This window comes from Astatotilapia calliptera, chromosome 23, assembly GCF_964374335.1.
Source record: "Astatotilapia calliptera chromosome 23, fAstCal68.1, whole genome shotgun sequence".
Taxonomy (NCBI): Eukaryota; Metazoa; Chordata; class Actinopteri; order Cichliformes; family Cichlidae; genus Astatotilapia; species Astatotilapia calliptera.
In genome coordinates, this window is record NC_137443.1 from 5,650,274 (window position 1) to 5,667,201 (window position 16,928).

At 40.3% G+C, this 16,928-nt stretch overlaps 1 protein-coding gene across 5 annotated transcripts in view; it reads right to left on the reverse strand.

The window, feature by feature from the left end:
* gatad2ab (GATA zinc finger domain containing 2Ab) overlaps positions 1 to 16,928 on the reverse strand; it is a 32,218-nt gene that overhangs the window by 1,598 nt on the left and 13,692 nt on the right. For 3 of the 5 annotated variants that reach the window (XM_026158580.2, XM_080296909.1, XM_080296910.1), the window contains exons 2-9: positions 8,980 to 9,288; positions 3,386 to 3,509; positions 3,004 to 3,135; positions 2,263 to 2,334; positions 1,347 to 1,463; positions 968 to 1,168; positions 619 to 868; positions 83 to 489 (exon numbers count right to left, since the gene is read on the reverse strand). In XM_026158580.2, coding sequence (XP_026014365.1) covers positions 83 to 489; positions 619 to 868; positions 968 to 1,168; positions 1,347 to 1,463; positions 2,263 to 2,334; positions 3,004 to 3,135; positions 3,386 to 3,509; positions 8,980 to 9,275 — 1,599 coding nt within the window. In that variant the 5' untranslated portion in view covers positions 9,276 to 9,288. Of the gene's footprint in view, positions 1 to 82; positions 490 to 618; positions 869 to 967; positions 1,169 to 1,346; positions 1,464 to 2,262; positions 2,335 to 3,003; positions 3,136 to 3,385; positions 3,510 to 8,979; positions 9,289 to 14,878; positions 14,976 to 16,928 lie in introns of all 5 variants that reach the window. The other 2 variants (XM_026158579.2, XM_080296908.1) reach the window with 2 other exon arrangements.

Genomic DNA, 16,928 nt, shown 5'->3' on the forward strand with positions numbered 1-16,928 from the left:
ATTACATTAAACCAACATTGTGGCTGTGGAAAAACATTTAAACCACAAGCCTGGTCGTTCAACAATACAGTCAAATGCTTACCTGCTTAATGCTGGAGTGGTGAGTAGACACAGGTATGTGCTGCATGGCAGCCCTGACCTGCTTATAGTGGTGGGAGACCAGCACCTCATTTTTGGACAGTGAGGAGGAGGACAAGGTGGATTTAGAGATTGAGGAAGCAGAGGAGGAAGAAGAGGAGGCTGCCTGCTGGAGGATACGCTGTTCAATCTCTTGCTCCTGTTGGAGTGCTTTGACAAAGGCTGCCTTCAATCGACTGGTGTGCTCGGCCTTTAGGGCCTTTTTCTGATTGGACGACATGCATTGGTCACAGAGGATGGTCCCAGCCTTCTCCTTTCTCCAGCGAGAGGTAAAGTCAGTCTTACACTGGGCACAGGTGTATGGCTCTTTGGGAACGGAGCTGGCCATTGCTGCAGCTGGGCCAAGATTACCTACATTATGGATAACAGACCCATGGTAAACGCAGAGGTTCTTTGGACAAGGTTTCATACTATAACATTCTGCAGGTAGATCTACTGCTGTTCTGTAACATCTCCAAACTAGTGCAAACATGTACCCACCTCTGCCATGCATCTCCAGAAGTTTTTGCACCACTTCCTCTAAGCCCAACAAATAAATGAATTCATTATTAGCTGCAGAAGGCAGGAAGTTGAAATCAGGGGCAGGAGGTTTTGGTGGAGGGATCTCGAGCAGCGTCTTCTCCAATTGCTTACGTAGTGCAAGTTTAGCAGCTGCCTGCCGGCTGGCTGGAGAGTCATTGACACTAGAGTTGGGTGAGACTGAAGAGCCCTTTAGGCTGGTTGGAGAGGCCTAGACACCAAAAAGAAGAAGAAGAAAAAAAATCCTGTTACAAATGACTATGAAGACACCATTTTCATAGTTAGCAGACCTATGCTAAATGCACCTTACCTGAGGGATGTTGACCATGACATTACTGTTGGCCACATTAGCCACCCGAATGAGTCCCTGCTGAATGATCCTCTGGCCCTGGACCTGGACATTGGGCACAGAAGCCCTCGGAGCCAGCAAGAGTGGAGGGGGCCCTGAGCCGCTATGCTGCTGCTGTTGCTGACGTAGACTGGCTATCTGCTGGGGAGTCACTGCAATAGGCTGATAGCCACCAATGGACACACAAAAACAGACATTAGAGAGGACAACTATCCACAAAATCATGGAGAGATGCGAGAAGGAAAAAGAAAATATATATATCAACCAAGAACCTTAAAGTTAGTTAACAGAAGAATAAATTTTAAAAAATTAAGGTTCTATATACTTCCAAAACACTAACCTGGGCTCCTCTGACCAGGGGGGGCATGACACTCTGAGAGTTGTGTTTGGACAGGATGTGTTGGCCACCCCGCACCAAGGGAGGGGGAATCACTGTGCCTGAGCTGCGACCCGTCACCTGTAAAGTAAAAACAAATTGATCAAAACTGAATGGCCTTCCTCCACACAAGTAGTAAACTGTCTGCCGTGTGTGTTATATGTCTTATCACTGCTATAATTTTCTGTAGTTTTACATGCAATTACACAATAGCAAGACAAAGTTTGTCAACTAACAACTCTGGTCTAATCGTCTATATTACAATAACAGCCAAATACAATGTGAATAAACAAACAGCACATGAACTGTTGTACAGAGTAGGTGAACTCTTAAATTTAGTAATTCAAAGAGCTAGATTATGCCGCACCATAACTTGTGTGCTTTCTTGTCTTGATATGTCATCCAACCTCTCCAAACCACTCATCTGCCCAAAGAACGCAGTCCCAAGAGTGTTTTATAATGAACTTAAAACATGTCTCAGCAGTTACGTTCTTTCATATTTGCATGCTGTGGTCTTGGTGGAATAATAGCACAATGACTACCAAGACCTGAACTTTCAACAACTGTAGAAAGTTTGTCTCATTGTGAATAGATGGATGCCCAAGTCGTGAAAAAACATTTTGAGCCTCAGATTCATGTATCTCACCAACTGGCTGGACTGTAAGTCAATACTCAGTGAGTTTGATGACAATGAAAAGAGAACTTGCTTGCAATTCCTTTTTATTCAAACTGTGTTTGTCAAACTGTGACTTAGTTAATGACAAGACCACATAATTAGAGCAGTCAATGCAGAATTTCCGGTTTTTCCAAGTGGTTCACAAACAACTAGTGCAACTGTAGACTCTGCAATACAAGTTCGGACGAATAAGTGAGTAGCTACCTGAAGGGATCCTTTGCTTGATGTAATACTACCTCTCACCAACGGGGGAGGAGTAGCCACAGAGCCAGTAGCCTGAACATTAAGGAAACAGCATTACAAAACATAATATTTTAGTACAAACATTACATCATATGTAAAACAGACATTTATAGCCCTTCTTCGCGAGTACCTAACTCAGGTCACCTTGGGATGACTCAGTTTTTAGGGTTTTCCATTAGGTGGTAGTACCTGGTACTCTTTTAGTACCTACTCAGGCAGGGTTCCAAGTGATCGAAGGCCATCCGAAAATGTGATGTCAACAGACTGCATGCCATCGATTGGCTAGTCAGTGGTGTCAGGCAATTACTGATGAATGTGTCTCCCTTCACAAAAATCAAAACCACCCTTTTCTAAACCTGGTATCGAGGTAAATGGCCAAAAAAAAAAAAAAAAAAAAAAAAAAAAAAAAAAAAGTGTGGTCCCCAACAAAAAGCCATTCACTGAGCAGCCATATACCAGCCTCGATGTCCTTTTTTGTGGAGGACCTCACAGGACTTTCAGCCGCACTGTTATAACAACCCTATGCTCATTAGGTGGTAGATCATTGTAAAAGAAAATGACCGAAACACAATCGTGTAGGTACTAGTGGAAAAGGGCTATCAGAAGAATGGGACTTGTCTGATAAGAATTACTTGTACCTACTGGCTCATACAAAAATAACACAGATAAAACTACAAAAAAAAATGTTAAAGGTCTGGTTACCTTCTGTACTGTGCTCTCCTTTTGGATCTGGCTCTGTCGTAGTTTCTTCAGCAACACTAGTTTGGCCTCTTGGAGTCTTAGTTCCTCCTTGAGCTGTTTGATGATGCGCTCCCTTTCCTCAGGTGAACTCTTCTATAAAATGCCATAGAAGATAATAATGAGAAATCAATTATAAGGCTGGGAATTTCCACAACAGATTAATTGGGCCAACTCAACACATTAGATAACTGAAATAAAAGCACATAGAATGCGTCAACAAAAATTGCTGCATCTGTTTAAGTGATACATTTTTCTATCGTTTTTCGGACAAAGTTGGAAAATGGAGTTTTAAATCAGTAAACAGAAAGGAATCGTTACCGATGTATAAATTATTTTTTCCTACCATAAGTTTATCTGTGTCAGTCTTTGAGAAGCAGTGGCCATTCATGAGGGGACTAGATGGCTCATTGTCCGATAACACAATCACATCATCTGGCGAGGGCGGCTGTCGCTCTTTCTTAATGTCGCTGAGGAGAGAAATATTGAAAGATCATTTAATAAGAGGCCGCTTTGTATTATACTTTGATACACTTTAGTGTTAAAAAAAACAAAAACAAAACTGTAGTTACAATGTAGTTTTGTCTTTCACCCAGTAGATGGTAGTATTCAATTATAAGTTTACCTTCCTTGTTGTAGTGTGAATGTGTGCTAGGACACACAAGAAGGAAAGAAGCAAGAGATCAATAATGGAGTAATGGCGGCAGGGGAAGAAAGCAACAACCCATTATCTCTGAAGAAAGGTAAAATCGACAGTCCTGAACGCTCCCGTCCAACAGCAAGATTGCACCCAAACAACACAAAGGCCAAATTAAATGCACTTATTTTTTTGTTTTTAAATTGAAGAAAAGGCTGAAGACTTTTGATGAGATGTTAAGTAGCTTTTCCTGAGCACCAGGGAGAACAAAGGCGACTAGCGGAAAGCTTCATTTGCATGAGTCTGCAGAAGGGTGGAGATAAGAAGTTGGGGGTTGTTGTAATTTAACAGCTCATGGACCATGGCAGAAGAATAAATCTGCCTCTGTCACGGTGGGGAGCCTGTCAGGTACTAAAAGACTCAGTGGTAAGGAGAACTAAGGGAGGGTGGGCTGTGATATGACACTATGTGAGGGGTAGTGGTTAGTGCCATACTGTGGAGTTATGCATGTACACATGCAGTGTAGTTATGTAATTGTTCAATTGCTGTCAAGCTGGAGGCTTCAGGGCTTCAAGCGCAGACCCAGTTTGCCACTCAGACAAGGCCTCACCCCTCCCCTAACTCTGTGGCGAGGCCTGTGGCCTAGCCAGATCGGCACAGCCTGGGCCTCAGCTCTCCCCTCCCTCCCAGCTGCCGACATCAGAGTCACAAGCTGAGCAGAGCGGCGGTCTGCTGGAGACACTGGAGAGGGTGACAGTGAGGGGGAGGGGAATATACATGGCCAGGAGCCAACCTATTGTGTACACTCTCTCTTACTCTGTTACTTCTTCACACACCCCTCCCCCATCCTTACTTACTTCTTCATCTTTTATACTCCAACTCACTGACTCAGACCTTCACATTTTTCTCTTCCTTTTGTTCACTTCTGTCTCCAGACACGTTTCTGTGCCATCTACTCCTCCTTCACGGCAGCTGCCCTGACAACAACCCTCAGCAGATATTGCACGCTCAGTTCAATAAGGCAAGCAATAACCATGTTGTTTATGGGACAATCATTTCCTTAGACTACGCAATCACAACACAAATCCCAACAAACACTTGGTGTCATTAAAAAAAAAAAAAAAAAAAAGGGGGGGGGGGGGGGGGGGGAAGAAAATTCAGCTACTGCCGAGAACACGAACCCTCCTAAAAGAGTACTTTCCTGACAGGATTCATTAAAATCTGATTTGAAAAAACAACAAAAAAACATGAGATAACCTGCAAGTTTTAGAAAATGCTATTCCAAGAAAGATTACCCTCCCTAAGCACAGCCAAGGTTTTTCTCCCCATAGGTTTACTTGTCTTTTTATACAACATGTTTAAAAACAGCACAACACATAACTAGGCACTAGAGGAGAGGTGGGAGCTTCATCCTCTCAAACAAAAGCTTAATGGCAACCCAGCTCCTTGACTGACTTAGTCGCTCTGCCAAATGACACAGAGCACCAACCACTGCAAGCTAGTAACTATTGAGAACAGCTTACACAAGCGTCACAACACACACCAACTTGGTTATGTAATGTCCAGGGTTTCTGCAATGCTCGGCTTCCCCAATCGTAGATTCACACTGAACCTGCTGTAGGACTGCTGAATCAGTCATGAGGTGCAGTGGAATTCTCATTCAGAACGCAATGCAATACTGCCAAGTGCCATTTCGGACTACGCACGACTCTCGTAAGGTAACAAAATTCCATGGCTAATTACAATAGCAAATAGAACAACGTGCGCAAATATTGGCATATAGTTATAATGTACACGAAGCATTAACATGCATGCAAACTACTTGAGTAATGCCTTACCTTAGGGCAGAGGTCGACAACCTGCCCTTGCGAGGCATGGGTTAGAATTAGAGTTAACTGTGAAAATTTATATGCATTAATTTATCCTCTCCCAATTACTGCCATCCACCCATCACTCACATGTGCTGCTCTTTTTTTTTCTCCGATTGTTTGGTAGGAGATGCTAAAATGTCTCTTTTGATGTCAAAGGCTGCCGATGCCTGCTTTAGGGACAAACTTGTGAAACTGCAAAGTTGAACACACCAAGCAAAAACTTGGTCGAAAGGTCTGCAAAAGCTATAAGGCTATAAAGTAAAGTTATAAAAATTCTGGTTACTGTCGAAGCCTGCTTCTGTATTAAAAAAAATACTAAAAAATGAAACAAAACAAAAAAAACCCAACCAAGACTAGTTGGTATGGTATGAAAATGACAAAAAAAAAAAATGCTATAAAAGCACCCTAAAGATGTGGATGGTCATCAATGGGGGGGGGGAGAAAAAACAAAAACAAAAAAAAAAAAAAACACAAAACCCAAGCTTCCGCCCAAACAGAAGTCTCTATGAGCTGCTAAAATTTGGCTTCACATGTCCTTGCTAAGTAAAACACTGAATAAGAATGGTGTTAATGGAAGGACGGCGCAAAGGAAGTCTATGCTCTCCAAAAATACTACATTGTTATAAGTCTCAAGTTAACTTCAAAAGGCAATGATGTGACTGGATCAACAAGGGCATGGCACACCAAAACCAGTAACTTGTTTTGACTATTAAAAATGTGAAAGGATCAAAGGTTGAGGCTGAACTGCTACTTCTGGGCCTGGATGCCCTTCAGTTCTTTAGGGAACAATGAATTCAACTGAATCAAGAAAGTTTAGCATATTTCAGGGGAGCATTTAATGATGTGAAGCTTAAGAAAGGAGCTGGATGATGGTCATGATAAGAAAACCAGTGTTTTTGAACTGTCCAAGTTAAGAGTTCCAACACCGACCTAAAGACTACACTAGGTTGTGGATGTGGTCAGCTGACAGATGCCCTGAACAAGTGGTGCTGAAGGAGCTTGAAAAACGCATGTGTAGCCAGTTCATTATAGTGTATCATGTGAATGAGTCTGCAGATCTCGATTATTTGACGATATTTATTTAACAATAACAATGTATTGAATAATGACTTTAAAGATTGTCAAAAAAGAATATAAAATAGTGTGCAAATACTGATAACAGTGCAAATGTTTGCAATATAAAAAATAAATGAAAAATGTAAACATCTATGTTTAGTGAACTTTGCAGTGTTGCTCTGTGGTGCAGCTACAACACTGTAGCAAAGTTTACACACTATGTCTACTTGATCCATGTCTGACTCCGCGAACCCATAATGTTTCCACACCACTGAAGTTTTTTTTACCTCTCTTTTCAACCAATGGCAGTCACTCTCCTCTCCAAATAACTTCTGCTTAGCTTTCCGAGCTTCCCTCGGGTCCTCTTAATCAGCGGTCCCCAACCCCCGGGTGAGTCGTTTGGTACCGGGCCGCGAGAGTTGAGGCTCAGGTGTGAAATGTATAGTTTTCAGGGTTTTTATCGGTTTTCAGTGTTATTTTGTTATCGTTTACTCGGTTTTCCTTGGTCTTTTCACGTGTGTTATGAATAAATCTTTTTCGGTACCGGTACTAGTTTTATTTTGTTGTATTTATCCGCAACACCTTAAAGGCCGGTCCATGAAAATATTGTCGGGCATAAACCGGTCCGTGGCGCAAAAAAGGTTGGGGACCGCTGCTCTTAATTGTTGTGACACGTGTTCGAAATGCAGAAAGGTGCGCTCGATTTGCCACACGGAGCAGCGCGAGAGTAAAGCACGAGGGAGGGGCTAATAATCGGCTCAGTCATTTTTAATGATCATTGAAAGCCCAGATCGTAGTTGTGATTAAAATTCGATTAATCGAGCAGCCCTATCAGAAGCTCACTAAATTTAAGAGCGCCCTTGATTTTTCCAGCCTGCACTGTGAGTGATGACTCAGTGTTTTCAATAAAGATTATTTTTTTCAAAGTCTAGTCAAGTTTTGTTTCTCAATAGTTGTGACGTAGATGAGGATCAGACCATATTTTATGAGTAATCGATTCAGAAATCCTGGTCATTTCAAAGGGTTCATAACTTATTTTTTCTTCCAACTGAATACGTGCACACTTCCAAGATGTCCAGCTCAGTTCAGTTACTATATTTTTCTCTGGCGAAGAAAGATGTGGTTTGCATTCCATTTCAGTAATAGTTTTACAAAGCTTGCCAAGACACACCAAGTCCTCTATATAGTACAACAATAAAATCATCATTATGCGGCGAGTATGCACACAAACGCATGCTGAGAGTTAAACGGGGGCCAAAGGTGACGCCTGTGTGTCGTTATGATGCACCACAGACAGAGCCAACAAACTTTCAGCATAATCACAACCCTGTTCCACTTTAACTGCCATCAGATCAGTGTGTGTATTTATCGCTCTACCAAACACGCATCACATGACATCAGGCACTTCTCTGAGTAGTCATGTGACACACCCACTACCCCTCCTGGCCCCTCCTTCCTCCAACTGCTCCTTCCAACGTGGAAACCATGGCAACGGCCAGTTAGAACCAGTTTGTGACACATAGCCTTCATTTTGTGTGAAGTGTGAGGCAGAGTTCAGGTGCTGCTGTGGGAGAAAATGGAGCCCAGGCCTCAGGAGCCTCAAAGTTTTCAAAATGGGGGCAGGCTGCCGACAACCACACAGCGACTTCCTGTATGACTCCTGTCAGACCACTTGCTGGTGCAAAGAAACGAGAAACTCCAATCGACACGTCTCAGCACAAAACCTTGCGTTGTGCATGAAGGCATGAACTTCAGGGCCTACAATACATAAATAACTCTTGAGAAGTTTTCAAACAATCTTGCACACAAAAAATGTGGATGAGTACTCCAACTCAACTGTCCTTTTAACCCATTTGATGATTGAGTAATAGTTAAACATAATCAAATGGAAACAGAAAGAATTTTGCATTTTGATGATTAGGGTCTATTTTATGAAAGTGCAAATACGTGAAAATTGTTTTCTTTGGAGACAGCTGGCTGACTATGCAAAACTCAAGACCCAGTGTACACGCAAGTCATAAACACTTACCGATACCAGTGGGCGATAATCATTGAGTCAAATCAGTTTTGCGCTGACTAAAATGTTCAGCATTAACGTAATAAAGTTAAAAAACATTAAAATTTAACTGTCATTACAGATTAGTTCATTTTCAGTTTAGAAAGACGAATATAAATCACACCTGTTATGAGTTAAATTGAAGCTAAACATCTGTATTGCTCCATTTTAAATACTTCACTTTTTAAATCACAAACTTAATGTCTGTAACAGCACAATGTGAACTAAACAGGAGTACATTCCCTGTAGCCAACAAACTCTGAGCCCCTACATTAGCACTGTTAATATTACTTCTTTTCTGAGCTTTTTACTTTTCTCACCTTTTGGATGTGCTCATGTCAACAGGCTCATCTCCAGTTTGCACCTCCACCTTAATGGTCGCTTTCACTTCACCAGCCTTCAGGATGCTAGCTGCTACCTTAGCAGCCTGCTCACTCTTGAGCTTGACACTCTCGGTTCCAGATCCCACAAGGGCCAGAGGGGTCCCAGCTGCATCGCTCTTCTCCAGTTTAACACGTTTACTGTCCATGTCCCCCAGGGACCCAGCAAGAGCTGCATGGTCCCTCTCTAGAGCCCGCTTCTGGCTGCGTGTTTGACGCACTGCGTCCTCTGACATGGCTGCTCTCACCCTGGAGAGAAAGACATAAAGGAAAATGTTACAAAATAAAGTTAACTATATTTAAGGAAAAAAAAAAAAGATTTGGTTGTGGAAAAAAAAATGTTGTCATCAAACAGATTAAGGTGCACTCTTACTGTAAGGCTAAGGTTCACAGATTTGGGGGCAAGCCCCAGCAGACTGGTGAGGAATATTAAGCAAATCTAAGCTGAATAATTGTGGGTTTTTAAACAAAATTATTTCGCCATTGAAACAAACAAATTTGCCAATGCTACTGTGCACAGTTGACTTAAATCCAACATGATCTTGCCCCAATGCTGAATGCGGCCTGGATGTTTTTTTTCCCCTCATGCAAGAAAATGTTTGAGAACGACTAAACGTCATCTGTGGAGGTTCTCAGTCATCTAAGTCATAGTAGTTTAAAGTGCTTCAGTTGAGGGCAGCTGTGAGGAAAGCTTATAAAATAAATAAATAAATAAAATAAAAAGGCAAAATGTCTTCAAAAACCTAAAAGTTCAGTTGCCTTCGACTCGAGCACTCCAACCTCTATTCTAGGGTATTTTCTATAGTTCAGCATTACTACGAGAATTAGAGAAACTGGTTTCCCCACACTATTTTAAAGTAAATATTTTGTATGATTTGCCAATAGCACATAACACACTGTATCAGCAAGGCTGCTTAATCCTACTACATACATTTTTGACTCAAGCCTTCTTGTGGGCCACCTTCATAATTTTCCTAATAATCCACAAAACAAAGTAATATTTTATTCCTGTTTTAATCTCTATTCCCAGAGACCAGTGAATAAGATGCACTTGAGCACTCTATCAAGTGGGGGCTGATTGTTCAAATGTGCTAATTCAAACCTGATTTTGGAATTTGAGACAAAGAAATGGTAGTATGCATCTCAAAGTAAACTACTGGTCAAGATCTCAAGATACCTAAGCTGGGCAAAACTAGATAGCAGTCTGTGTGTCAACTTGTCAACAGTGCTGACATATATGGTCTTGGAAGCACCCTTTGTCTTAAAGCAAAAGAATGAGAGAAGAGTGGGGGAGGTAGTTTAATCGAATAATCTAACATGAACTCAAATTAAAAGTCAGGGTAGGATGCCAATCAAGTTTAAACAAGTTACATTTGTTTGAAGATTTTAAGCAATAAATCACATTTTATTCCACTCACTCCTATACCATGAAATATAAGCAAGAAATGTGTCAATATAAGTTGTAGAAGTATGCTATAAAAGAATACACCTTTAAATGGATTTTTTAGTCTATAAAATGTACAGTTTAAAATGATAACAATGTAATAGTAATATCTAATACAGGCATCTCCTTTCCTACTGCCAGTGACCCAGATGCTGACCTTAATCTCATTCAGTACAGTTGCAGCAGACGATAAGAGACCCACTTAGGTTTCTGAGAAAAAGCCATTACACAGCAGAAAAATAATACCAACACTGTGCAACGCTGACACCAACCACACCAATGTAGGCCACATATTCATTAAGCACTTTGTGCTTATAAACATTTTCTCTCATGTATCCAAAGTTTCAAATATGACAGACTGACCAAAATCATGAAAATGCCTATTGCATATCTAATGACACGCTTAGACTAACCACTAACTGTATCCCAGGATTGTTTGAAAGACAAAAAATGTTCGAATTTATAAACCAGACTAAAACTCGTTTATGCTTGACAAGAGATGAAGGTTTAATCTCAAGACAAGACAGTAGAATAAAGCAAGGGAGATGGTTGGCTATAAGCACATCCTGCACAGGAAACAAGGCAGTAGACGAGGAGAAGAAAGTGCTTGAGCCGCAATGCTTTGGGGCTCATCAGCTGATGATGAGCTAATGAGCAAACATGGTTCACTTATGTGTCAGTTAAGAAGAAAAAAACTAAATAGTTAAAATTTAGTACCTTAATGTCTTAAGCCAACAGAGAAGGAGGAAAAAAATTGACCTGTCATTGCAAAATGATATTATTCCAACAACTACTGAAAAAGCAGTACTTAAAATTAAATATCTTTTGATTTGTCCCAGTGAACACCCATGGTCATCCGCTGTCACTGTATGTTACACAATCAGAGCATACGTCACCTACATTCCATTGTTTAGTCTGGATCTAAATGCTCTCTTATCAAACTAGGGCTAATGGGATCTGTGGTTATTTTAGAACTGGTACTCAATCCCTTTTAACGTTCAGAACTATTTATACTAGTTCTACATTTTTAAGGTATAAACAGTTAGGCTGTCCAGTTCTTTGGGTTCTTTAACCATGCTGGCTCACTCACAGGATGATCACACCCCAAATTAATTCTCACACATTTATTGAATCACATTTGTTTATTAAGTTACTATACATTATACTAACACTCAGCATAAAAGTTAACTGGGTGCATTTATATTTAACCACAGGGCATCTTATTTGTTAGTCACACATGTCAGCAAAATGTCATAATTTGTATTGTAACAAAGTCTTGTGTCTCCATGTAAACTCAAATATTAACTTGTTCCCAGCTTATGAGATGTGCACTGTGATATGTTTGTTGATAAACACTGATATTCCAATGACAGGAAAAACCTATAAACTTATAATATAATATCTGATTGCTTAGCTGATATTTGACCAATAAATGAGAATCTTATCATTTAATGGTTGTCTTATCTGCTGAAAGAATTTGGTTGTTGTCCTCTACCCATATTGGACCATTTAATAACAAAACCACAGTTACAACTGAATCGCTATGTACAGTAGGACTGTGCCACATATCATCTGTGACAATGCCAGTGTAATTTTTTTTTTTTTAATTTTAAAAACACAAAAAAGGTCATATCGCAATATCACTGGTATAGCATGCACTCGCCATGCACTCAAATCAAATCAAATCACTTTTATTGTCACATCACATGTGCAGGCACACTGGCACAGCACATGCGAGTGAAATTCTTGTGTGCAAGCCCCACAAGCAACAGAGATGTGCAAACACAACAACACAAACGAGTAAAATACAAGAATGGCCAACCTGAAACTAATAAATATATGTACAATATATAGTGTATGCATTTCTGGATGTGTATACTAAATATTTTCCTCCACTCCCTAGCGCACACAATGACAAGACAAGCCTGGGCATGTCTAAGGGAGCCACAAGAGCAATGGCTGAGTGTCAGCCTCCTAAAACAATTAACAACTTCAGTAAAGGACGACTTCAACAACCTTTGCGAAATACGCAAGAAAACTGCTCCTGCTAAAGGTGAAAACAGCAAATTTGTTTTGCCATCAAATACAAATGGGCTAGAAAAGAGGAGATGTTGGCAGCTGGCAATGTTCAACCCAAATGTAAACAAACAACTCTACCACGCGTTGCTGGAGCACTCACTAGCTACACTCCATATAACAGGAAGAGCTAACGGTGAATGGAAATTACCGACATGGTTATGTGGTGGAAAAGCAGCAATTTACGCAAATGACTAAAACACTTGATCCAAGATACAAAATCCCAGTCAGAAAATACTTTTCAGTTTAAGTGAGAATATAATGGAGCTTTACTTTACTGTTAAACTAAAGTGTTCAACAGTTATTTTGTGCTTTTCCTTAAAATTTAGAGGGAATACACTACTTTGGGTCACTACTATTGCACTCTATGACCCCTTTTCCATTAGTATCTACTCTGATCGACTCGCCACGGTTTTCAAGTGGGTCATGGTACCTGGTACTAAAATAGTACCTGCTTGACTGGGGTTCCAAAGCGATCTCAGCAGGTACTAAAATGTGACGTCCTCCATGCCACCGACTGACTGATACAGTGGCGTCACGAAAATCAAAACTGACATTTTTGAAACCCAGCAACAAGGGAAATGGCTACAAAAAACAATGCTGTGGTCTCAGAGTATGACAAAAAGCCGCAGACTGAGCTGTGGGTATATTATCGCTTCGATGTCCACCTTTGTAGCATTCGTGTCGCATACCAATTACGTCAAAGAACACGCGACCACGCTGCTTTAACGAAGACCACGCAAATTGAGTGGTACTCAACTGTAATGGAAAATCAGTCGATCAGAGGCGAGTAATGGCTGCTGCTGCTGGGACCTTCCAGTAGATTCACACTTCAAATTAACAAGTGATTTATCAATGACAGCAGCGCAAGGATGGAAAATGCACTTCATGGTGCCTGCAAGCATCAATGCCCACCTGATATCATCAGAAATGTAAAATGTAAACACATTTTCTTGAAATACTTCTGATATAATTACGACAGTATATCACATTCCCCCAATGTACATTATTTGTAACACAGTAGCGCCTTATTTTATTTATCTGGGGCATTACTTCGACACAACTTCACTTGCATGACTGATCTTTTTTTTTTTAGTTAAATCTTTGCGACCTGACACATCACTCTAATGAGGCAAATAGACCCAAGCTACAGGAGCAAAATGCCGCATGCTGCCTACCAGAGCCACTCACCCTAGATATGGAGGTTTAGGGTTTGTTTTTTTTCTTGTGAGTTTTTGAACTGTTATCTGTATTACTTAAGTAATATCACATTATATTGCATAGATATTCTTCCTAACCATGCCATTGCTTGTAATTCACTAATAATATTTTATATATTTTTTCCCTACTACATGCTACATTGTTAGGACAAAAGGAAAAATAAAGTAACAAAGAGGAATTCCACAAAAGACACTATAATGTAGACAAACATCTCTTTATGAATATTCCAGCTGTAAAACATAACACTTAAAGAACTGCACTGTGAGGTGGAAATATGAAACTGCTTTTCAGCAATTTCTACAAAACACTTTTCCCCAAGACTGCAGTTTGTTCCAACAATTCATCTCTGTAAATTTGGCTCAAATTTAATTTTAAGACAAAGGCATCCCTGACTCTTTGCAAGACGTTGAGCTGAGATGTTGGCAAAAAGTACGCCAAAAAAAAATATTAAAAACAAAATAAAAATACATACAGTGCAGTTAAAAATTCAGGTTTGTTTGCATACGTCTGCACTCTCCTCTGGTACGCAGCAAAGACAGATGTGCCCTGCCGTACCACCACAGGACACAAAGGCCATTTATCTGCCAGAGATGGCAGCTTGCGTGTGGGTGTATACATACCACACACACTGCTTCAGAAATCACAGTTTAAGCAGTAAGGATGTGAAAATGGTAGTCGCACCTTGCTCGCACTTTAACAGTGGTGGTGAACCATGTAACATAGAAAATGACTATATTCCTTTGGGACAGTGCAGTCACATCTCAACATCACTAAGATGGATGTGTCTCCTTGTTTCCCCAACTAGAGACACATGGCTACCTTTGTCCCAGAAGACATGGACAGCATCATGAATCGAATACTTAATGTAATGATGTACTGCTGCTAAGCAACACGGGGGGGGGGGGGGGGGGGGGGGGCAAAAACAATGGTTCTACATGCACATGTGATGTGTATACACTTGAGGCTAACTGGTAGTAATTTATATTCACTGTTGTATCAAACCCCATTATTCATGCTTAGTCTTAAGCAACACACTTCACCTGCACTATCCACAACCATTTCTATAGCATATGATTCAGAGGAGCATCAAGCAAATACCAGGTGTTACTGAGCAGGTAGGATCTGAGCTGCATCACCTCTTCACTACCACCGAGGCCTGTAAAAAGTCCATCTATACCAGTGACAGTCAAAAGGGCTGAAAGGCAGAAAATAAACACTAATAAATCAAATTAGGATTGTAATAAGATGCATCCAAGAGCTTCACTTATAACACAATATGACAGACTATCTGAAGAGTCGGATTATGCTGGATATTAGTGTGTGGAATGAGCAATTGCAATTAACTGCCCCCCCCAAAAAAAAAAAAATAAAAATCTTTGATCAATTAACCATTAGCACTTAGTGCACATTTCATGTTCCTACAGCTCCATGTATCACTTACGTAAAATCAACTGAAACTAACAATACAGTCCTACAAACAGGTCTGACTTGCCAGTCAGCAAAACCATTGGGAGATGGCTGAAGGAAACCAGTACCACAAGTCCCATTACCTGGGACTGCATAACCAAGACTATCAGTTAATAATAATAATAATAATAATAATAATAATAATAATAATAATAATAATAAATTGCATTTATATAGCGCTTTTCGGGACCCCTCAAAGCGCTTTACAATACCACTATTCATTCACTCTCACATTCACACAGTTCTGCATCCATGTCCAAAATGATTGATCAAAATGCTGCAAGTATGCCGACCACTGTTACTATATATAGTTTGTCATTCCCACTTTTAGCAGAAATTATTTTGCATATTTAGCAAAGCATTTTTAGAAACAAATTATTATGATTTCATTAAATCATATTCAGAATGTAAGAAGGGGCTCTCACTCTCGGACATACCTGGACTTGTTTCATTCTTGTGCATTCTATTACTGATATTGTCATATGACACCTATATATGACGTAAAACTTTAAACCAGTATTATCTGCCAAAACGGTATTGCAAAGTCTTCGTCTGAGCTCCGATTGCAGAAATTTTAAATGGCAACCAATTATGCTCTTAGGTTAGTAAAATATTTGCTGCCAAAGAAGAACACATTCACCCAACAAGATTAAAAACAGTGCACTTTGTTAAGAATGCACTATCCACATGTCTTAGCCACAGACCATAAATAAAGGATGTACAACACCCATTTACTTGTAGCCTACAAGTCTTGATATTCAGACATTCACCATGGTTGGTTGCCAGTTAGACCTAACTGCCAACTACAAAGTAGGGCTGGGCCATATTATACCGTTCACGGTAATACCGGTATAATGTTAGGCAACGATAGGAAAATGAAATATCGCGATAGAATGGGAGTAAAACGCGCATGCGCAGTGCCTTTGTTTTCAAACGCACATGGCCGATTGTTGAGTGAAACAGATGAACCAGAATTGGTTTGTAAAAATGGTGCAACTTCCGTGATGTGGAACTGGTTTGGTGTTTGTCCGTCAGATACACGACAAAGCACATTTTTTTCCAGAACATGCAAGCGGCCGTTGTTATTGTCATATTTGTCGGACTAAGATGCTCTTAAATCTGGGAGTAATCTGGGTCCTAAACTCCGTATGCTTCAGGTCAAACAACACTGCAGCATCACTTAGAGTTAAAAACTGTCTAAATTCTTTCATCTTTAATAAAACGATCAGCATTGCTGCTTTACCAGGTGTAACTATAAAGTTTAACTTCCAGGCATCCATGAAAACAAAAGTTATTACATTTAACGGAGTTAGAAGTTAGCAGGAAGCTAGCGGAAGTTAGCTCGCTAGTTTCGCTAGTTACCTAAGCATGATATTGCATGTTCTGACTGAGAGATTTCTGAAAAAAATCAAACGTACAGCTCTGCTATCACTTCCAACATAAATGAAGACAGGAAACTAAACAGCAGTGACGTTTGTAGGGTTACTGAAGTTGGGCTAGCTAGTATATAATGATGTGCTACGTGATCGCTAGCGACACAGCTATGTTAGCATAACATAAACAGTGAAGCTGGAGGACGAACACTAACACTTTTCCACTTATAAAAGTTAACGTGAAGGTTCTTCATGGTTAGAGACAAATGCAATCGCATGGCAGGATGCTGTAAACGGACCAAACTTCA